The sequence below is a fragment of the Furipterus horrens genome, unplaced genomic scaffold, assembly GCF_987537825.1.
Source record: "Furipterus horrens unplaced genomic scaffold, mFurHor1.1.pri manual_scaffold_2, whole genome shotgun sequence".
NCBI classification, from domain to species: domain Eukaryota; kingdom Metazoa; phylum Chordata; class Mammalia; order Chiroptera; family Furipteridae; genus Furipterus; species Furipterus horrens.
This window is the reverse complement of record NW_028327172.1, coordinates 214,786,102-214,808,586: the sequence shown is the minus strand read 5'-3', so window position 1 is coordinate 214,808,586 and position 22,485 is coordinate 214,786,102. Positions and strand designations below refer to the sequence as shown.

Genomic DNA, 22,485 nt, shown 5'->3' with positions numbered 1-22,485 from the left:
TCTCCCTGTAGTGACTGCTCCACTGAGCATGTGGTGTCGGCCAGCAGGCGTACACACTTCCCCTCCTTGATGTCACTTAACCCACCCACCTTGCTGGGACACGACCTCCCAGGGATCACCGTCTCCTCTCCATGGACAGGAGCTGAGGCTCGGGGAGCGTCAGTACCTTGTCCAAGTCCCAGACGGGCCACACCCAGCCCTCAGCCAGTTCTTTAATTGTCGGTATCAGTGGTTCTCAACCCCCCTAATGCCGAGACCCTCTAATGCAGTTCCTCATGTTGTGGGGACCCCCAACCATAAAATTATTTCCGTTGCTACTTCCTAACTGTCATTTTGCTACTGTTACAAATCGTAATGTAAATATATGACATGCAGGATATATTTTCATTGTTATAAACATAATTAAAGCATAGTGATCAATCACAAAAACAAGATGTAATTATATATGTGTTTTCCGATGGTCTTAGGCGACCCCTGTGAAAGGGTCGTTTGACCCCCCAAAGGGGTCGCGACCCCCAGGCTGAGAGCCGCCGGTCTGCGTGCTCTGTGAGCGGGAAGGGCTTTTGCGTCTTTGCAGGGCTGCAAACATAAAACCAACCACCCACCACCACACACAGAACAGAAATGAAAAGGGAGCCTAAAACTTAGCGTCTGCCCTTTAGGGGGAAGGTTTGCCAGTGCCTTTTTAGGGGCGCACAGTGAACCGCATGCAGATCCGGGCTGGGGAGCGTCAGGCCCTGCTGCACGTCGCCCTAACAGCAGAGGCCTCCCCACTGCGAGCGGTGCCTGGTAAGGGGGGGCTTCGCTGCTTCACACCTGCACCCCGTGGTGCCTGGCATGGTGCCCGTCAGTAGGAGACGCTGTCAAAGAAAAACCAAAACCCCAATTCAGACAGAAAAACATGCTGGACTCAGGACCGTTGAAATTGGGGAAAGGACATCCGTGTGGAAGAGTGTCAATCCCACGTAGGACACGCACACATGGGGGTTTACACCCCTGGGGCAGGCAGGGGTCGGAGATCGAAAGTGGCTGGGAGGGAACAGCCGGGGGAGGGCATCCCGGCTGAGACAGCCCGCCCGGGTTTCCGACGTCAGCCGGGACGAGGAGCCTGGGCAGGTACGTGCTGGCTCACCTGGCCGTGCGGGTCCTTGCCGGGACGGACCACGCAGAGGCCGGCACGGGGGCCGCATCCCAGGCCCAGAGGAGCCTTGGGCAGACTTTGGGGAAGAAGGGACCCTTGGTCAACACACGAAGGACAGTGAGAGAGGAACAGGGGACAACAGAAAAGGCCTCAAGGGACCCCGCTGACATTTCAGCCCCGATTCCTCATCACTGACATGTGCACACTTCCAAGGCCGGATACGAAACCACGGATTTTAGAAACGCGAGCCCCGTGCCCTCACTGACCGTAAACGTGCCATCTTCCGAGACAACGGACAGCTTCCTTCCAAATCAAGAGCAATCGCTCCTGGTCTGTCCAGTAACAGTTCTATCTGAACGCACACGGCAGCTCTTCGTAGTAACACAAGGCTACGCTTTGGCTTCAGCCTGTATACTTCAATGTTCATTTTCATTGTGACTTTGGGGGCCCGTGAAAATGGACGGGCGTTCCGTAACTGGACCCCACTGCCAGGCTCGCAGAACACCCACACGAACCTCCAGACGGATTATTCATGGAGTCCCACGGGGAGGGTGAACTCGAGACCTCACACAATGGAAACCAAGGCAGGAGACTCAGAGCCAAGAGCCTGTGGGTCAAGCCAGCAAACACTGGGTCCCGCCCAGGGCGTCTCGCAGCGCGGTTCCCAAGAAACGGTGAGAGAGAGCGGAAAGGCTGGTCAAAAATGAAAACGCAGCAGTGAGTGTGAACGCGCATCCCGTGAGCTGTCCCTAGGACTGAGATGACCTTGGTGGGGGCACAGAGAACACCGAGGGGTGGGCGCTGCTCAGTAAGCAGGAACCCAAAACGCCAAGGATGATGAAACGCGCCATCCCGGGGTTTTCGGCTGACCCCTCTTCCCTTCCGTCTTCTCTCTGACCGCCCCGTCTCCCTTCTTCCCTCGCTCCTTCCCCTTCTTTCCTTCATGAACATGTCTCCCGGCAGGTCTGGGCAGGCTGCCTGCGTGGCGAGGCTCCGGCCCCAGTGCCTCTGCTCCCAAGGCTCAGGTCCACACCGCCCGGGGAGCAAGTCCTCAGCTTGCAGGTGAAGGTACAGAAGGCCGAGAGGGAACAGGAGCTGACCTGTGGCAGGCTTCTAGCGCGGGGCGCACGACAAAGGGGACAAGGGCCGTCTCCATTCCACAGTGACATTGTCTAAGGCTCCGTCTCAGCAGACGGCAGCGAAGCAGCCTCCCTTGTTGCCTTTGAAGACGTCAGTGGTCATGTGTGGATAGGCCGCAGGGCACAACCGCAGGCCCCTCTCGGACCTCGGTCCCGTGGGACAGGGACTGAATCCTGCCCACAGCCGTGAGCTCGGGCAAGACCCAGAAAGGTCCAGACAGGAACGCAGCCCAGGGGAGTGCAGGTCTGTGGCAGTCGGGGCTGAGGAAACAGCTAAGCTGTGTCCAGACTCTAGACCCAGGAAAACGATGAGAAAATACATGTGAGTTGTTCCAAGCTGTCAAACTCGTGGCTATTTGCTATGCGACAGCAGAAAACCAACGCACTGTAGGGTCTTGGCAAATGGAAACAGTGGCCCGCATCTGGCTGACGCTGGGAGCATGTAGCCAGGCAATGAGATGTTACTAACACGAGGCTCAGGACAGCACCTCCCAGCCATGAGAAGTGCCAAAATAAATGACACGGCAGAGGGGTGACTCTCCCCGACCTTTACACATGGTTGCGGGGGTGCTCCGGGGCAGATTCCTGAGCTTTTGGCAGAATGGATTGGATCTCTTCTGCGGGAGACTCGCCAGCTGACTGGGGCAAAGCCCCCCGGAGGCGACGGAGAGCCTGGGCCGCTGGGCTTTAATAAGAACACCGTTTTCTGGCCAAGTGCGTTATCAGAGCCCCTAGGCTGGCTGGTTCCAAGGCCATTTCCTCCAGTTCTATTTCTCACATCGATCGTATCTCAGCTCTGGTGCGTCATCCCGCTGCACATGGGCTCGTGGGCACAGAAATGGCGCTCGAGGCGGGGAGTGGGAGGGAGCGGCCGCGACGCTGTTCTCTGAGGACAGAGCCATCACTTCTGGGCTGGGCACAGTGACACTTTGAGGGGAGGGAGGCATCCGAGGCTCTAAAACCCAGCCCTTACTCTTGAGTGAGTCCCCAGCCCCCAAATGAAACAGCACGAAATGTCAGCTGGGCTATTTTTAAACACAGCACAGAAATGCCTCTGATCCAGACTGCCAAGGAAGACATTTCTGCGTGCATCCCTCCGCAGGGGTTTGTGAGTGATCGGCACTGACAGTCTCCTGCAGCCATCAGGACAAGTAGCTTGGTGGACGGAGAGGCACGTCTGTGAAATGGAAACCTGTGGATATTTTACCACCAGAGAAAGAGTCACGCTGTGATGTGTGTGGGGGTGGCAGGGAAGGTGGGGGAGGCCGTGGGCCGATCCCAGGGCTGATCCCGGGGCTGCCTCTCACCAGCCCTGACGCCCTGCCCGCCGCCCCCTGACCACAGCCTTGGTTTCCTCAGCCGTAAGCTGGGAAACATTACGTACGCCATGTCAGGGTGAGGATTTGTGTGTTTCACTCTCTTTTATTTGGCTCACTGTTACAGCACCCAAGCCTCCATCCTAACCAGTACAGGAGCTTAGCTTTAGCATGTTCTAACACACATTTGATGAGGCCAGCCCTCTGATCCAGAACTTCTATAGCTCCCACTGCTCCTCCAGGAATGGAGTTTCCTGGGGTTTCGGAGCCCTGCTCTGCTTATGGGGCAAGACAGCCATTTGCATCGGCTCCAGATGGGCCGCTGCTGCGGGCAGGAGAGGGTTTTCTGGGGACTCTTAGCCTCCGGCATGTAGGCATCGCTCCATTAAAATACTGGCCCGGTGGTGCGCTCTGACTCCTCTGGGAAGCAGAAAGATTTTGTTACAGCTGCCAGGGTGGCTGATTGGTGCGATGGGGGAGGGGAGCGGCACCTCCTGGCCAGCCGTGGGGGTCTGGGTGCAGGAGTGAGACAGGTGGGCTCTGACACAGCGCAGACCTAAAGCGAGCAGACGCCCAGGTGCTATCAGCTGGCATAGGAAACAAGCAAACACCCACCCACCCTCCCCCACAGGCCCCGGGGGAACACAGCAGGGACTTACCACCCTGCTCTCACGGGCAATGTGGGCCCTGATTAGAAAGCAGAGTCTACCTGGCATGTTACATGAATTCATATTTTAAGAGTTGCTATTTTTAGGGCCCAATCTCTGTATTTCATCCAACAGGGCACGTTGCCAAAATGTGTAAGAATCCCAGACTGTCAACTGGAAGGGGCCTTACTCGGTCTGAAACACACCAGCCCTGGGACTCACACCGTCTGAGCCTCATTTCCTCATCTGTAAAGGTGGGAGGGGCAGGGGACGGAGAGTGGAGGGGGGAGGGGAGGCGGGGGGAGGCCAAGGGCGAGGTGGCTGCAGACCGGGACCCACAACGTGAAAAGGGGCCGACTATCCATGGGGCCCTGCTTCCTCCAGCCTCCTTTCATCAACCCAGAGCTGGCTAATGGCCCCACGGGTGACAGTCCCCGGGGATAAATCTCTAAGTGCCGGCGTTTCTAAGGCTCCTGGCCTGGTCACTGCTCCGAGGAGCCCCCTCTCTGATGTGCTGTGGCAGATGGCCCACAGGGAGTCACCATGAGGGAGATGGAGAGGCAGAGAGGGGAGAGGGGGGGAGGGGGAGACCTGACTTACTGCCCCCGTGCCCCGGGCAGCACAGGCAGGAGCCGGTGAGAGAGGCGTGCGGGTGGGAGCCAGGGCAACTGGGAGGGCAGCAGCCTCGCTGGGACCCAGCGGGCGTCACCTGCCCACTTTGTGACCTGACCAAGCCCGGAGACCTGAGCCCTGCTCTCCTGGCCCCGGAGCACCATGAGGAGGAACGGGAGAGCTGACAGACGCCTGGCACGGGAGGGAGGGGGCAGCTGGAGGGGCCTGGGGAGAGGCTGGGAGCGAGGGAGGGTCCCAGCGTGGCAGGGCCTCAGTCTGGCCTGACTGCAGGGCTGGGATCCTGGAGGGGTCTGCACCAGGGGCGGGGCCTGGGCTTCACATTTGTGGGAGGCAGTTTGAGAGCTTCCAGGGAACACCGAGGACCGCCCGGATGCATCTGGGCCACTAGAAAGCACTAGAACACACAGGACACAAGTCCCCGGTAGGCAGGCTGTCTGGGTTTCTGCTCAGTGCCATAGAAGGGCGCCTGGCAGAGGGTTAAGTGGCCAACAAGGATTTATTTGGTGACTGAATGAGTCCCCTAGCAACACAATCAAGGAATCAAAACAGTATAAGGTCACTAGGACAGAGATATCAGCCATTTCAGACCAAAGGACGAACCCTGTCATCACAAGGGGCAGAGCAGGAGGAATAACAGGAGGTCCTGGCAGCCGTGAGTCCAGAACCCTCATGGGACCTCCAGCATCTTCAGCTGCGGAGGCACCAGGGGCCACTGCTGAGGGGCTGCTGGGGGCCGCAGAGCTGACACTCTGCCCACAGAACCACTGCTGGCCCCGAGCTGCCGGGCCAGGCACAGCAAAGGGTGGAAGTGGGTGTATGGCTCAGCGGGGCAGGGGAACAAGCAAAGGTCTGATTTGTGGGTGCGGCCCGCCGTCCCCGCTCCCTTCAGTCCCCACTCCCTTCTCCGGTCATGCAGCCCCATCCTCTGCAGCCAAGCCAAGGTCAAGGCCGTTCAGGAGGCTGTGAAGGCCCCAGGGGAAGACCTGCAGGCGCTGACGTGGCCAGCTGCAGCCCGGCCATTCCACGGGGGTTCTGTCTCCCCCTCTTGCTGTCTGATGCCCCACGACGGTGCCCTTCTCACCCAGACCAACCGATTAGTGTTTGACTCTCTCACTCTTCAATAGCAGCAAACACTTATCCGTGACCAGTAATCATTTGAGAAAAACCTTCATCATGAATAACCGATGGAATGAATAGAGAAATTGCAAGTCATTCCAGAGGGCGGAGATGTCCATGTGAGCAGAGAGCGTGCGGAGCAGGGGGCCGGCTGGACATGCAGGCGGGGAGACGGCAGAACGGCTGGGGAGCTGCTGGGCGGGCGCCCCCGCTGTGCGAGGTGGGACTGTGAGGACCACAGGGGGTGGGCGGGGACCTTAGGGAGCACACAGGACCCCATTCTGTCACACTGCATCACAGGATGAGAAAGCTGTTCTCTACAAACTCTCCCCAGTCCTTCCTGTTGGGTTGGAGGGCCATCGCAGTTGGATTCCGGTGTCTCTTTATTTTTTTATTTTTTATTTATTTATTTTTAGAGAGAAGGGAAAGGAGAGAGGGAGAGAAACATCACTGTGTGGTTGCCTCTCACTTGCGCCCCCAACTGGGGACCTGACATGCAACCTAATCACGTGCCCTGACTGGGAATCGAACCGGCGACACTTGGTTCGCAGGCTGACGCTCAATCCACTGAGCCACGGCAGCCAGGGCCGGATTCCAGTGTCTCTTTTAACGTGCTGATCTCCCTCTTTTAACAAAGACAGCGCAGAGCAGGCCACTGGTGAGCACTCTGCGACATTATTATGATTTCACTCTGTTTATTTTCACAGTCACCACCACTTACGACAAACAAAACTGTTTCCTCTTCAAAGGACTAACGTAGAGTGTCCTTTTGGAACAAATGTATCTTAGCAAAATGTACTCAGTCCATTGTGGAATGTCATTTAACTAAGAGACAGGCAGTCTGCAGACACGGCAACAGCGATAAAGGTGGAGTTTGCATGTCCTAGGGCTGCCGTGACACACTGTAGCAAACTGGGCAGTTTCAAAGAACACAAGTACGTTCCCCCCCAATCCTGGAGGCCAGCAGAGCAAAATCAAGGTGTCGGCAGGGCCTCCTCCTGCCTCTTTCAGCTCCTGGTGGCTCCGGCATTCCCTGGCTTGTGGCCACATCACTCCAGGCCCTGCCTCAGACTTCATGGCCTGCTCTCCTTTATGTCTCTGTGTTTCCTTTTATGTCTCTTATGAGGACACCAGTCATGAATTTAGGGCTTGTGATGGTTAACTTTATGCTTCGGCTGGACTCGGCCACAGGGCGCCCAGATGTGTGAAACCGTGGGATTCTGCTTCTCTGAAGAGCCCTGACTCCCAGGGGACATGGAAGGGTTTCAATTGCGCCTTCTTTGGGATGCTGGTGAGCCGGACTTCTGGACTTCAGGGTATTGGTGAGGGGGAAGCTCCTGGGTATCTGGCGTGGGCAGTGGCCACTCCACCTCTTTCTGGAAGTTCCTTCCCGGGAGTAGCAAGATGTGCTGGCCGGGTTCCCTCACCTTTGTGCCCCTTTGCTGCCCCTCTGTCTGCTGTCTCCAAGTGCAGGGGCTTGGGTCCAGGCTTGGCCCTGGCCCTCTCACTTTCTTCTTCAACATTTTCTCTACCACTCCGTGCATCTTCGTTTTTCCGATTGTCTTGAACTCTGACCTCCACAGTTTAACTCCTAAGCGTAACTTACGGGGTCTCTGAGTGGGCCTCAGGCAAACGGCCCCTGTCTTTCATTCCTGGGTGAGAACTCAGAGGAATAAAACAAGGGTAAAGCTAGAGGTCACCATCTCAGTGTCATTACCGGTAGAGGTTAAGCTGGAGGATGAGGTTTCGCAGGAGAGACCGGGACAGCCTGGCAATCAGGAGACGGCCACCAGCCACGGTGACCGTGGACCCAGGAAGGTCCGGGGCACAGAGAGGATCTGCCAGGTTAGAAGTCCAGCACGGAGAACAGAGCAAACATGCTTTGTGGGTGGGGCTGAGCAGGGCATCGCCAGGAAGCCGTTCCAAACTACGAACCAGCTGAGTCACTCGATGTCGGGGGCACCTGTGCCCTGCTGTCCCCCAAATCTGGCTGTCCCTGGTCAAAATTCCAACTCAGCCCACAGACGAGTCACCCCCGTGGGAGCTGTGACTGGATGGCATGATGGGTAATTTTAATGCACCGACTGGGCTGGGCCACAGGGTGCCCAGATATTTGGTCAACTGTTATTCTGGGGATGTCTGTGAGGCCGTTTTGGGATGGCGTGAACACCTGAATCAGTAGGCTGAGCAAGGCAGATTGCCCCACCTCATGTGCGTGGGCCTCACCGACCAGTTAAGGTCTGCATTGAACAGAAAGGCTGACCCTCCCCCTTGTAAGACAGAACTGTTTCCAAGCTGACTGCCTTTGAACTTGAACTGAAATGTGCGCTCTTCCTGGACCATGCTGGTTGAACTTCGGGCAGGAGCCACCCCCTCGGCTCGCCCGCACCTCCCGCTGGAAGACCCAGCCTGCAGGTGTGGGAACCTGCTCACTTCCGGAATCCTGGGAGCCCGTCCGTGAGCATCGGTCGCAGGGATGCGTCCATCCCCTAGGTTCTGGTTCTCTGGGGAACCCTGGCTCACGTGGACAGGCATGCCACGCCCGCGAGTACTCGGAAGCTCCGGCTTTGTCTTGTTTCCGTTTCCTGGGCGACTCCCACTCACGCCTGGAGTCACAGACCCAAGGCCGCGCTCTCCAGGAAGCTTTTCTGGGCCCCAAAGCAGACCCCATCTCCCCATGGGCTGAGCGAAATGCTTGACGTCTAGTTTGTGCTCAGTTCCGCGTGGTGGCCCTCCGGCGAGAGAAACGGGGATTCGCCACTCAGGCCGCGGGTCTCACGTCCTGGAGGGGCTCCGTCCGCTGTGCTAAACCCAGGCTTCGACTTGCTTCAGACATCCATCTGAATTCAGGAGGAGCTGGGGATATGAGTCTGAGAGACCCCCTGCCTCCCGCCCCCCACCTCCTGCTGAGGCCCTGCGCTCAGAGAATGGAGACGTAGTTACTGATGTAACGACAGGAGTGAAGCTGAAGCTAATTAAATAGTCTCTTGACCCAGAAAAACATGAGAGCAAGACTGCCATCTTCTCCTTTTTAAACATTCTGGATTTTGGGGGTCTAGCAGGGGGATGAGACATCAGATTAATGACAGTCTCCTTGGTAGGACGCCAACTGAGACTAGTCCCGACAATGTCTGAATGCAGAACGCTGGTGCAGGGAGCGAGGGACCGCGAGTCCTCGCCAGCTGGAAGCTTCGAGGCTCCTGCAAACAACGGATGGCACCATGGTCCACACACCACCCAGCTGGCGGCACTGGCAGGGCCCAGGGGCTGCCGGGCTGTGGCAGCTACAGAGAGTCGCTGCGCCTGCCTTGCTCATTAATCAGATTCACCAGAATCCACACCCCACCCTCTGCTTCCACACGTCCTGTTCGCTTGTCCTGGTCCCCAAGCCATTGTCCTTCCTCCCTCCACGTGCGCCCTTCTGACCACTGACCCTCGTCTCTCCTTCATGGGGTCAGTCACCTATTGGCTCGTTTCAGCATGCCGTCCTTCTGGACCATCTGCTGTGCCTGTGAGTCTGTCTGCAGGGCAAGGGGGGCCCAGGCAGCCCCATCCTGGCCTGTCCGCGTGGCTGGAGAGACGTGGCTTGTGCCCCCAGAGCGTCTCTGAGTCACAGGGGTGGACAGTCTCTTCCCGGCTGTGGACAAAGTCCTCCTTGGCGTCTTAAAGACATCCCCTGGGTTACAGTTCTTATTGAGTGAAGCTCCACGGAGAAATGTGAGTTCTTTCCAGGTGGTTAAAATATTTTTCTCTTTGTCTTCGGGAATGAAAATCTAAACCCGGAGTGAAGGGGAGGCGTGGTGTCTCCACACTGAATGCGGCGGGTGTGGCTTTAATCCCCGTCCGCCCCTTTCCGTCGCCATACTCTCCTGCGAGCTCTTTAACCTCCGCGGGCGCCTGTGCTCGTGGCTGTGAGTGGCAGGTGGGTGGTTGGTGACGCCCAGCGGCCCTGGTGCTCGTGAGGACTGGATGGCATGGCGCACGCCACGCACCCGACGGGATGGGACCCTGTGTCACATTCGGTATGCAACAGCAGCCGGCACCGGGGACCTGGAATGCGCCTTCTAAACTGAGCAGCCCAGCGACTTAGCACCAACTTCAACAAAGACAAGGTCGGGATGTGGCCTCAAGTCCAGCTATGTGAAATGCTGGGCCCTTCCACTCAATGCAAAACCTTACAGAGGGGCCACCAAGAAATCAGGTCCATTGGATGCTAGGTGAGCTGCCACCTGGGCCAGCGACGAGGCCGTTCCTGCCTCCTATCCCCGTGGTGGGACGGGTGTCCTTTTCTTGCACACGTCGCTTCGGCCCCTCCCAGGCACTAAGCACCTTCTTACACGCTACCTGACCCCGTCTCCATACCAGCCTGGGGGTGACGCACACTCACCTCGTCTTAAAGATCAGAGAAAGGAGGACTGAAGGGATTTATAAGCTTGTTCCCATGACCCACACACCAAGCGGGACAGCCAGGTTCCAAACTCAGTTTTATTTCATAAACAGTTCAGTTTGTTTTATCTGCTTGGTCAACCTCCCTGAGAAGGTAAGGGAGGCAGGGGATGCAACAAAGGGACCAAGTGACGGTGACAGGACGCCCAAGGCTTGGTGCTCACGTCCGTCATCTCTCCCATCCTCACAGCCACCTGAGGTCCTCGCCCCCACCCCCACAGGGAGGGAGAACACTGGATCCAGGCTCAGGGGTAGGGGGCCACTTTGCACAGAAAGCACAGACAGGGATTCGAGCCCGGGACCTGGGCCCCTTGCTCACCGCCTTTCACGCACTCTTTCCTCTTATGTCACCCCAGGCTCTTTCAGAAGTAGGTTTGAGTGTGCACATATCGTACAGAAATAAATCCACAGTAGGAGGTGATGTGCAGCTGTGGGCTGCCCGTACACGCTGCAAGTGCATCTGTAAAGATCGGGGAGCATGACAGTGAGCGCCCCAAGTCCTCCGTCACGGCCTGTGACGCTGCCCGTTCAGTCCTGCCCGCAGTGGCCTGGTTCCTGGCTCCTGGCAGCACACCTCTGTGGTGCTCACGCGCGTGCGCTCAGGGCGGTCCTCTCCCCCAGCGACTCACTAGTCAGTCTCTTCTGCAAAACGAGTATTATCAACATCAAAGACGAGCTCCTAAGTGAGCTTTTCAACACGCCACAGGAGACATGTGTGTGAACACGTTAAGAACACCCCTGCTGCCACCTGAATAGAAATTCTCCGTATTTTCATGCCCTTGGCGGGGCAGAAGGTTTTCAAACATGGCCGTCTCTCCTCCAGACCGGTGTCTGGTCTGGTGTCTCTGCTACAAACAGAAAGTTCCTCGATCTGTGGCCTCTTATGAATGCAGAGGAACAGACCAGCGGTGAAAACATGCAAGGGATTTTAAAATAAGAGTGAAAACAGATTCTGTTTACGGCTTAATTTAGAGAAACCTTAGCAGTACTACTTGTTCGATTCACTCCCTCTTTGTAGACATACGTAGAACCCTACTGTGTGCTGGGAACTGTGAGACATACGTAGACCCTACTGTGTGCTGGGAAGTGTGCTGGGCCCCGGCGGCAGCAAGATGCATAAAAGAGCCCAAATGAATGAGCCCCCGTCGGGTGGAGCAGGCAGGTGTGAACCACGTCATTTCTGCGATAGAAGTACGCAAGCGTCTACTGGAAACACAGACCAGGGAATAACTGCATTGCTCCGAAGACTCCGGAGGGCTTCCTGGAGGAGGCAGTGTTTTCTTCCCAGAAGAGCTGGTAGAAGAGGCGCATGCAGGCTGAGCAGGCCCTGCACACCAATGGAGGCATCACATCTGGGGGGTGGGGACTAGTAGCCTGTTTTCTCTGCTTCCATGGCTTCCTGGCCTCTTCTGGTTCTTTTGGGGAACCCCTCCCACTCAGTGAGTTCCCAAAGGGACTGTCCATGGAGCTCAGAGAGATGGGCACATGGTTCAGGTGGGCTGAGTTAGAACATTCTACCCTTCCTTCTATTGGAATTCATTCAGGCATGGTCCTGGGACTCAAGCAGAGCCAATCAGAAGTTTCTCAGTCATGGACATGGGACGGTCCTGGGACTCAAGCAGAGCCAATCAGAGGCTTTTCTGGGATTGATATAAGAGGCTGAAGACCGAGAAGACAGACGTGGCCTTGTTGCAGGTCAGCTGGGTGCACGGCTGTGCGGGGCGTGTGGCAGGCGTGTTGCCGGGCTGCTGGTGGGCATGTTGCTGGGCTGCTGGCGGGAGCCTGCTTGCCAAATGACCTCATCCAAACCACCACGACGAGGTGCCGTGCCCCAGTCGGCTAACGGGACGCGTGGGCACAGGAGAATGAAGGGTCCCGCCGTGCCGGGCAGGGCACGGCACCCAGACCCGACCGGGAGCCAGCTCACACCTTTCCGGCGCGGATGGCCCTGTTGTGCAAAGCCACCTCTGGCAGGAAGGAGACAGCACCCGGCTGTCTGCTGTCCATCAGTCTGTGCGACACGGGGACAGCGCCCGCCTGCTCCGTGGGGGCGGGGAGAGGAGGGCGTGCCGTGACGCCCAGCGTTCCCTCTGAATATGCCGGGAGGCACTTTCCTCTTCAGTAGCGAAGATTAATTTAATTAACAATGAATAGTGAAGTTTCCCGTGTTAAATAATGGAGTACACACTTGGAGGGAACATCTCTCATGCAGCAAAATCCCCCCAGGTAACAAGACACGCGTCGCAATTAGCAAGCACGTCAGTTAATGAAGGAAACACCGGCACGTCACTGGGGGAGCCTGGCCGGGTGCCTTTCCCCACACCCAGAGCAGCTGTGCTTCTCCAGGGCCCTGAACTTGAACTCATCGTCTTGGCCTAAAGCCTCCGACCATCACGACTTTTAAAAGCGCTAACGCTGGGCATAGTGACTGAGCTGTGGCACAGGGCTGGCTCCAAGGGGGGCGCCCGTCCTCCACGGGCGAAGTCCGCCCGGAACCCAGGGGAGACACAGCCCTGCGGCCCTGAGCTCAGCCGGCACCCCAGGGGCGGGACCTGCTTCCCACTGTGGCGAAGCCTGTGGCCTTGACAAGTCGCAGCCTCCCCCAGACCTCCGCTGCTCCCCCTGTAAAGTCAATGGAACCGGGACATCTGGCCCAAGCCCAGGAACTGCTGCACGAATTACACGGGACAGCGCACGAGCTTCTGAAGTTAAAATTTCCAACGATCAGCATGTTCATGTGAAGGACGTATTCCCACGAAAGGTGCACACTCTGATCACAGGCTCGCCCAGGCAAGCACTGCGGGCCGTCAGCCGCTGGCTGAGGCGCTGGGGCTGCGCCGCTCATGAGAATATGGCTCCAAACGTGTGGCAACTGAACCGGGCGGGCAGAGGGCATCACCCGAAGGCGGCCGGGAGGTCACTGTGGTAGGGGAGGTCTGCACGAGGCGCTCTGGAAGCAGGACGAAATACAGAGTCCCAAGTGCTTCCCTCTGAAGTCATGGTAGCCATCACGGAGGGGACAATACTTGACTGGGAAGTGACATCGTCACAGCAATGAAGTAGCAAACTGTCCACGCCGTGTAGTCTGGATTAACGGAAAGTCACGGTACAGCCGGGTCCAACAAGCTGTGCTGGCCCCGTGCCTGCCAGTGGTCGCACCCTTCTCCTGTTCTTGTCTGCGTCCCTGGGGCCACGTTTCCTGGGTGCCCGGTCTTCTGGTCTCCCCCTGGGCCAGCCTCGGGCGGGACTTCACGGCGGAGCTGTTGTCCTCTGGGCAGTGGCCCGGCAGGGCTGCATCCCGTCTGCGTGGCCCAGTGTGTATCTCACAGTCCCTGCCTCCGTGGCACTGCCCAGCTTCGGGTCTCCCTGAGCAGGTGCTTTGTGGGGCCCCCCCCGCCGCCCCACAGGGACCTGCTTCAAGGCTCCATGACGCCACGCTTGCCGCCCCCTGCTCCGTGTCCCTCCAGTTCCAGGGTGTGAGTAGCAGGAAGCTGTTGCGTCGTCCTCAGCTGATGCCCGTTGGCTCCTCAGTGTAGAAGAAGGACCCCCAGCCACCTACTCCCTGCACAAGTTCCCTGGACACGCTCTAGGGGGTTCCTGTCCTGCCTGCATTCCGACTGTCCCAACGAAGGCCAACGCCGTGGTCCCGGTGAGAGATGGCGATGGGCGGAGGCAGCGGGGGGAGCAAGGAAGACTTTGAACTTCAGAGGACTCAGGAATGAGAGGGAGGAAGGTGGGACTGGTTCCCAAGGTTTCAGGACCTGCCAGTTTGCAAACAGATCACGAGTGCATGAGGGCTTATACTTATTCACTGGACTCCTGCAGGGTCACCGACTCTGTCACTTGTTCGAGGCTTCTTACCTGCAGTTCCGGCCTGCGGAATTTCTACTTTCAGCACAAAGAAGAGTTCTGCTGCCATACGTAATTTTTATTGCTTTTTCATAAAAAACTATGTAACAGTGCTGTCTGTGTCTCGATGCCGTGGTAGCTCTTGTATTAAAGAAAGCTTGTTTACTATTGCAGAGAAGAATTGAGTTCCCACAGCAAAACACCCCGCATTTGCAAGCACCGCCCACCGTGGTGAGAAGGAAGAACGTGAATCAGTGTGGATACGAGGGCCCATCCTAATGGTCAGCAGCCCCAAACCTGACATACCAACGTCAGTTTTTCCTTTCCCGCAGCGGCACAGGACATGCGCATCGCCACACCCCCTAACTGGCCTTCCTGAGCTGTCCTCTCCCTCAGAATGCCTGTGACATGGGCTGCGACCTGGCCCTTCCTGGCGTCCGCCAGTCACCTCTCCGCGGTCTGCAGAAGAAAGTCTGACTTCTTCTGTCCGGCAGCTCAGGCTCTTCATGATAAAACTGTAGCCGGGGCGGCTTCTCAAAATATGAAAAACAGAACCGCCACACGGCCCAGCAGTTCTGGCAATTCTACTTCCGGGCAAATCACCCAACGCGCTGGCTCCCGGCAGCAGAGTCACAATCCCAAAAGGTGGGAGCAAAGCTGAGGGCCATCCCCAGGTGGCTGGTGCACAAAGTGTGGCCCAGCCACGTGCTGAGATGATTTTCAGCCTGAAAAAGGAAGGGCATCCTCACACCTGCCCAAACATGGATGCACCAGAAGGACACCGCTCAGGGAGATGGGGCCACACAGCAGGACGGACACGGTGTGATCCCGCCTGAGACTCAGATCCACAGACACGGAAGGAGGCCACAGGTGTCCATGGCTGGGGGAGGGGGAGGGGGTCATTTAGTGGGCACGCACCGCATTTCCGTTTGGGAAGGTGAGAGCATCCTAGAACTCGGTGGTAGAACAGCGTGAAGTGACCTAACACTCCTGGGCTGTACACTTACAAGTGGTCCCGATGGTACATGGTACGTTGCGTGTTTGTACCACGAGTGAAAAAATAAAAGTAACTCTCACAGGCTTTCCAGCTTCACGCCCTCCTCAGCTCTCCCAGACACGCCCCGAGCCTCCCGCACACGCAGCCGCTCCCCAAAGACGAAGCCTGTATGTGATGACCTCGCGCCCGTGCAGAGACTTGCCGTGAGCCCGCAAGGGCGTGCTGGTCGGCGGCTCTGCCCCCGTCCTGGTGCCCACTGCTCCTGCTGGAGAAGTCTCTGCCGTCTGCACCTGCGACCGGCTGTTCAGACCCGCAAGCCCAGCTCCTCCACGAGCCCAGGGGAGGCACAAGGCACAGTGATCTCTCACTGCTTGGGACCCTCAGAGGATCTGGTACCTACCTGCCTGCCTCTCTTACGAATTACATCCTGCTGGCCCTATACTGTCTTCATTGGCAAAGGGAGGGAGGGAGGGGAGGCTCCACTGAATTAAAGTAAGGTATAGACTTATACATATGTACCTGCATCTGTGTATCGCGTGTGTGTATATACATTGATATCCCGGCAGATGGTGGTTAGTGCCCAAACATGTTAACGTGATTACTAATCACCAGTGCACTCCTCCCTTAGGACTGAGGCTTAAGGCAGTTTTGTGGTCTCCATGCCTCTGACCTTGATGCCCGAGCGCTGACCTCTCCACTATTGTTGGGTGAATGCTTGGGCGGATGAGTGAGGAGTCCCACTGGGGAAGGCTTCAGAGCTGGAGGGACGAGCATGGGAATCAAGCGTTAGAAATCTCAGCGTTCTCACTGCACAGTGACACTTCCAAAAACGCTGCCCCGATTTCCTGACACGGCGTTGTCCCCTTGCTTGGGGACATCGTCTGTAAAGCAGCCTCTCATACACTGGGGCCTTTCAGAGATGTGCTTTCTGCTCCCAGATTTCACTCCCGTTTCTCTGACCTTAAGCTGAGGCCGAGGTCCCCATTTCTGAAATTTATTATCTCTCCACCCAGTTGCAGGAGCAATCCGTCCCCAGGAGATGGAGGAGTCACTTTAAGGAATAAATTGGATTCTCTGGTATCTCCCTCCTCCATCACCAGAGCCGTAAATTCTCCCAATGCCAGCGAGCCTGCGACCGGAGGGGACCGAAGCTCTGTGCCCAGCAACGGCAGTTGCTCCTGAAATTGAACGCGAATTTCTAGTCTAAATGGCTCTTCTGCATGCTTTCAGTTTTGTTTGTATCTGAAGATTTTCTAGTTGCTGTGACCTGGCCCACGGGCGAGGTGGGAGGTCTGTCATCTGATGAGAACTGGTGGTTTATTCTGACTCAGGGGTGGTAGAGAGAGGTGGGGGGGATATCTGGGACACAAAAATAGGTCCTATCAGTTTTAGCCTGTTTATTAATTGTTATCATGCCATTGTGAGTCTCACAGAAGGTCCGGTACATGGTAGACAAGCACCGTGCCACTCGTCCTTCCAGGGCCACGTCCTGCCATTCTCTTATGCACCCATTTTACAGAAGACAAAACCAAGGCACGACGGGAGGAACTTTTCAGAGCTCTCGCCAGGGCTGCCCCCCGGGCCGTCCAATTGAACGCTCACGTTTGATAGACTGCGATGGGCTAGAGCCAAGTCCAAGTGCAAAGGGCCAACATTCAGGGTGATGTTAAAATGATTTCCAGAGCTCTGAATTTTAATCATATGGATCTGCTTTCCTAAGACACTTTCCCCCCAGTTCTGGAGTGTTAAAAAGTGATCCAGGAAAAAATATATAAGAGAAACAGAAGATAATGTTAATCAGCATTAAAAATGCACAAGTTCTATAAAAATCTTCAACTGTATATATAGACATATATGGTAATTAATATATGCATAAATAAAACATGGCTATTATAAAAGATAGTTCCTCGGGCAGGAACTCCCTTCCCCATCATCTTAAAGGAGGCCCTCCCCTCGGCCCTCCTGAAGACCCAGCTTTCTGCGTGCCATTTCCTCCTCCTTCTGGACTTAGTCCTCGCTTTCATCGGGGGCCATCTCGTTGTCTAAAAGCTGCCAGAGAAAAGGTGTGTGGAGGACCATTTTCTGGGACCGCGAGCTTGTGAACATGTATATCGTCGCATCTGGCTGATCAGCACGTCCCCACGACCTTTGGGGATCTGATAAACCCCGAACTGTTCTGACTCCTCAGCCTGCGTGACCTGTGGTTCCGTGGATGCCGATCGGACCTGAAGTTTGCGGGGTGTGTTTCTGTTTCCAGTCACCGCACTGTGTCCCGGGGGAGCCCTTCCTGCAAACCCGTGTGTTTCAGATCCGTGAGACTGTCTTCAGTTAGTAACAATTTCTTTCCCTGGGTTCTCTCTCTCTCTGAGGTTGAAGTTACTGAGCTGGTCCTTCCGTTTTCTTATGTGTTCTCTTTGTCCTTTCGTTTTACTGTATCAAGGACGTCCTCAACTCTACTTCCAACGCAACTTCTGGGTGTTTCATTTCTGCTTCCATATAGTTAATTCGTAAGTGCTCTGATATTTGTCCTCTGAGTCTTAAAGAAATATGGTATTTCTTACTTTTCAAGTGCCAAACTCCTTTTTCATCCCTCTGAAAAGACTAAGTGTAGTTTTATTTCCATTTTTCCTCCCTGCAGATGCTCTGCTTATTCCAAGCTTTTCTTCTTCCATTGGCTTGTTGTGGACCTCAGTGTTCACACCGGGTTTCCCCGGGTGTCTGAGAAGCCCTGGCTGTCGCTGACCAAGGTGGGAGCTCATGGTGAGGGAGTGGGCTTGTTCATTGTGAATACACTCCCAGGGGTCATGAGGACACTGTGATGTTACAATGCCTACCCTCCCGGCTCACTCACATTCTGCTGGAATCTGCATTTCCTGCCAGGAGGAGGAAGGCCTGGGACGCGAGCCCAGGTGGAGTGGGAGGAGGGTGTTATTGTAGCACCTGTCACAGTTACGCCTGGTTAGACTTGCGGTTTTCAGTGCAGGCTCTCGAGGGCAGGAGGCCTGGTGTGCTGCAGTCCAGACACCCTCGATTTTACACTTTAGGAAACAAATCTTCAGTCTTCTGCTTGGGACAGAGGAAGGGGCAGCCATCGGTTACTCAGAATGGTAAGCAGATCTGGTGTTTTCAACACTTCTTTTTATTTTATTTTATTTATTTTTAGTGTGTGGTAGGGGAGTGATGGAGAAAGAGAGGGAGAGAAACATGGGTCAGTTGCCTTCTGGGGGCTGAACCTGCAACCCAGGCATGTGCCCCGACCAGGAATCGAACCAGCAACCTTTGCTTTAGGGAATGATGCCCAACCCACTGAGCCATGCCAGTCAGGGCTGGGGTTTTCAATACTTTTTTAAAAAGTATTCAGGCTTCCGGTCAAGGTGACGGTGTAGGTAAACGCGGTACTTGGAACCTCCCACAACCACATCAACATTACAACTAAACGAGGCCACCGAAAATCTCACTTAACAGAAGTCCCATAACTAAGGATGTAAGAAGAGGCCACATCGAGACGCGGCGTTTGGAGTGCTGTATCCTGCCTATCACCCACACAGAGCTGTGGAAACGAGGCCCGTGAAGGGACACCTTCATCGGAGGGTGTACTGGATTGTTCACGCTCTATCCTGTGCTTGGAACAGCGCTGTGACCTTCAGGTTGGTTTGTCAGATGGCTGCTCTCTCCCTATACCAAAGGAGCAAGTTTCATATCTAGACAATTCCTCCATCCCCCGCTTTCTTCAAAGGAGAGGGACCCTGATGCACTATTATACCGTACGAGCAAAGGAGCGAGGTGAGGAAACAGTGGGGGACTTGGAGCCGGAGCAATAACCGAAGGGGTACAGTTTCAGGACACGTAGTCCAACAGCCACCCGAAGGGATAGGCGCCGGGGACAAAGGCCACCCCCACTCCTGCCGGAAACCAAAGAGAAGTAAACCAGCCTCCAGCAGCGGATCAGCCTCCAGGGATCAGGAAGGCCCCTGGAAGACAGAGCCGAGAAAATAGGAAGAAGCGAGGGGGCCACGCCCAGGTGATGAGTTGTTAACACGGGAAGGGTGCTGAAGGCCTCGGAGCACTGAACCTGTGAGGCCAGGGCAGGACGGAGCTGCGCGCTAAGGGGTCACTAACACGGGAGGTGAAGACGAGTCCACGGGTGTGTTTTTAGCCACGTACACGTCAGGTATCCGAAGACAAGTTATGCTAATATGGCAACTTTTTTAAACATTACATACTCAGGGTTGACACATTAAAATAATTCTTTAAAGAAAAGCTTTCAAACAATTTACCTGATTTTAGCCTCTTTTCACAGCCCCGCCCCCTCTCCTTAGCTACTGGGTGCCACCAGATCCTGAGCCTTTTAAGACTTCTTTAGTGTCTACCCATTCTTGGTTCTTCCCAGTGGGAACTTCAAGGTCAGTTCCTGGTGTCCTCAGTCACTTGCTACTCTCCGTCTTTTCTGCACGCCCCCGAGGTTTTGCTCTGTCTCCTCTTTACTGTTCCCCATCTTTGTGAGTTTATCATTTCTCAAGCATACCTTAACTGCCATTTTATTGGGTTTTAGAACAAAGAAGATGTAGATGCGTGAGCTTCAACTATCGTCTTCATTAGAAGTTCAATCTCAAGTCTTCCAAAACGGTGGACACTAGACAATCAGCTAGGCACCGGGCAGGACCGCAGTGAGCAAGTCTGAAGCCACTCGCTCCAGCCCCTCCTGTGTGGTCAGGGAGGGGACCTCACTGATGACACCACGGCACCCCGAAGCCGCTGGCTGGCCTCCTGCCTCTGAGGTGAGCTTGCTTGCTCACACGGTCGGACCTGGGGCTGCTGCCCACGGCGGGAGAAGCCTCCAGCCAGAGCCCAGGCCACACGGGAGCTGCCGAGGAGGAAGGAGTCCTCCACGAGGCACACCTGAGGTTCCCAGGTACGAAAGGAACGGAGTAGCATCCCTCGCACTGCCACCCAACAGCACGTGGCCGCTCTGACCTGACACTGGAGGGACAGACCATTCCAGCCTCCCAAAGACACAGGAACACAGAAGCAAAGACCAGCCCCAGCCAGGTCTCTAATTGGTGGGGCCATGCGAGGTCCGTGCCCAGGCGGTGGGAGGGTCCGCCTCCAAGACAGGTCACGAGCCAGCAGGCGTGTGCGGAGGCTGCACAGCAAGGGCCGCGCCTTGCTGTTTCTCACGGTCCCGGTGACTGTGGCTCCCGGAGACCGTCCCTCCGTGAGAAAACCCTCTCTGCAGCACGCTACTCCCGGCCCCGCCCACGGCTCCCGGCCCCGCCCACCCGGCGCTGTCCCCAGGCCCCGCCCCCCGCAGCCGCTCACCTGTGGATGATGTGACACCTCTGCAGGTACTCCAGGGCCAGGGCCAGCTCGCAGATGTAGAGCTTCACGGCGCCCTCCGTGAAGTGCACGTTCTGCTGCAGGTGGTAGCGCAGGTCCCCGCCCAGCAGCAGGTCCACCACCATGAACATGTCCTCCTCGTCCTGGAAGGAGTACCTGGGAGCACAGAGGGACAGAGCTCCTTAGGGACAGGGAGGACTCCTGCATCCTCAAGACCCACATTCCCATTTCACAGACGCACAAACCGAGGCCCAGAGAGGCACTGGCGTGCCCTAAGTCACAGGGCACGGTTGGCACAGCACCGGCCCCCAGGCTTTGGCAGACAAACGGCATTTCAGCCACCATCGGCTCTAACATATTACTTCGTTCCCGGCAGGTGCCTGAGTTCAGTGTTTTCAGGGCTTGCAATTGCATGTCTCCCAAGATGCAGCCCCCTCCCAGCAATTCCTCCATTCCCCACACACAGGCCGTTCCCCAGTGATGGTGGGGGCTCGTTTCTGCAACCCTTGGGTCCAGTGAACCCGCAGCTTCTACTTCCTGCCTCTTGGAAACCAGCCAGAGCTCGAGCCCCAGGGAGAAGCCACAAGAAGGACAACAGAGGCGTCCAGGTCAGCAACAGTCTTAGGTGCGCAGCCAGGGACAGGCGACACCAATGGGGGGCTGCAGAGTGAGCCGCTCGGCACACCTGCACGTCCCACGGCAGTCCCCCTCCCCCACTGCCCAGAGAAGCCCAGTCAACTCACAGGACAGGCGATAACAAAACAGCTGTGTTTTAAGCCATTCATGAAGCCTATTCCCAAAAGCAATAAGGAACTGACAAAGGACTAAATTTACTTCTAACAAGATACATTCCGGCTCTTTAAGGACTGAAGAATCTGAGAACGGTGTTCAACAATTGCAAAGTAGAACCCCAATGTCACAAAACGGTGCCATGCCCCACAAAGAACTGTGGAATGTGATGAGGGCATTGTGAGAGGCAATCACAGCGCGACAGGATGTTGCCATGGAAATTACACCTGCGTCTCGGATTCTCGGATACTGGACCTGGGTCAGCCAGGCCATTCTCCTCTTTTGGCAAAAGAGGAAACTGAGGCCCAGAGGGAGGAAGGAACTCTGTGAGCCAATGACGGGGTGGGGACAAGAACCCAGATCGCCAGCCCTCCCTGGTGCTCTGACAAGGACAGGCTGGGACACGTGCACGCTGTGTTTCTGTAACCTGGGCGTGCAGCCCCCCAGACTGACTGCTGGATGCTCGATTCGACCATAGGGGTGACAGCCACGTGCTTATGGGATGGGGATTCTAGGGCTGGCAAAGCCCTTACAGGCCACCCAGCCCTGCTGGCCCTGCATCACAGAGATTGGGGCCCAGGGACGGGAAATGGTGGCCCAGATGTCACAGGTCTTGCACGTCTCACCTGCTGTTCGCACTTGTTCAGAGTCTAGGCCAGGAGGACTGCGGCCAAGCATTGTGCTGCCGACCCACTAATCTACCAGATGCTTACGGAGCACAGGCCCTGTGACAGGCGCTGGGCCGTGTGTGAGGACACTGGGACAAAGAGACCATCCTCACTCTGAAGGAGCACACAGTCCCCTGTAAGAGGGGGCTGAGTCCACAGTGCCGGCCACGCAGGGGCACAGGCTACTAGGAGGCTCTCCGGGGTGCAGCGGGGCGTGCGGAGGGAGGGAATCAGCTCTCCAGCAGGTGGGGTAGGCAGGAGGGTCTTTGCAGATGAGGGCGCACTAGGTCTGGAGCACATGGGGACTGTGACTCAGGTACAGGGACGGCATGAGCCCCCGGTGCTGGGAGCCCAGGATTCTGCAGGGCCGTGGCACCTCCCGTTCCCCCATTCCCAGCACCCTAGCC

At 56.3% G+C, this 22,485-nt stretch overlaps 1 protein-coding gene across 4 annotated transcripts in view; it reads right to left on the bottom strand.

Annotated features, from left to right (window-relative positions):
• The window catches only part of STK32B (serine/threonine kinase 32B), a 155,476-nt gene that overhangs the window by 23,429 nt on the left and 109,562 nt on the right, over positions 1–22,485 (bottom strand). For all 4 annotated transcript variants that reach the window (XM_090267087.1, XM_090267088.1, XM_090267089.1 and 1 more), the window contains one exon: positions 20,604–20,777. In XM_090267087.1, the coding sequence (XP_090123213.1) occupies positions 20,604–20,777 (174 nt within the window). The remainder of the gene's footprint in view (positions 1–20,603; positions 20,778–22,485) is intronic.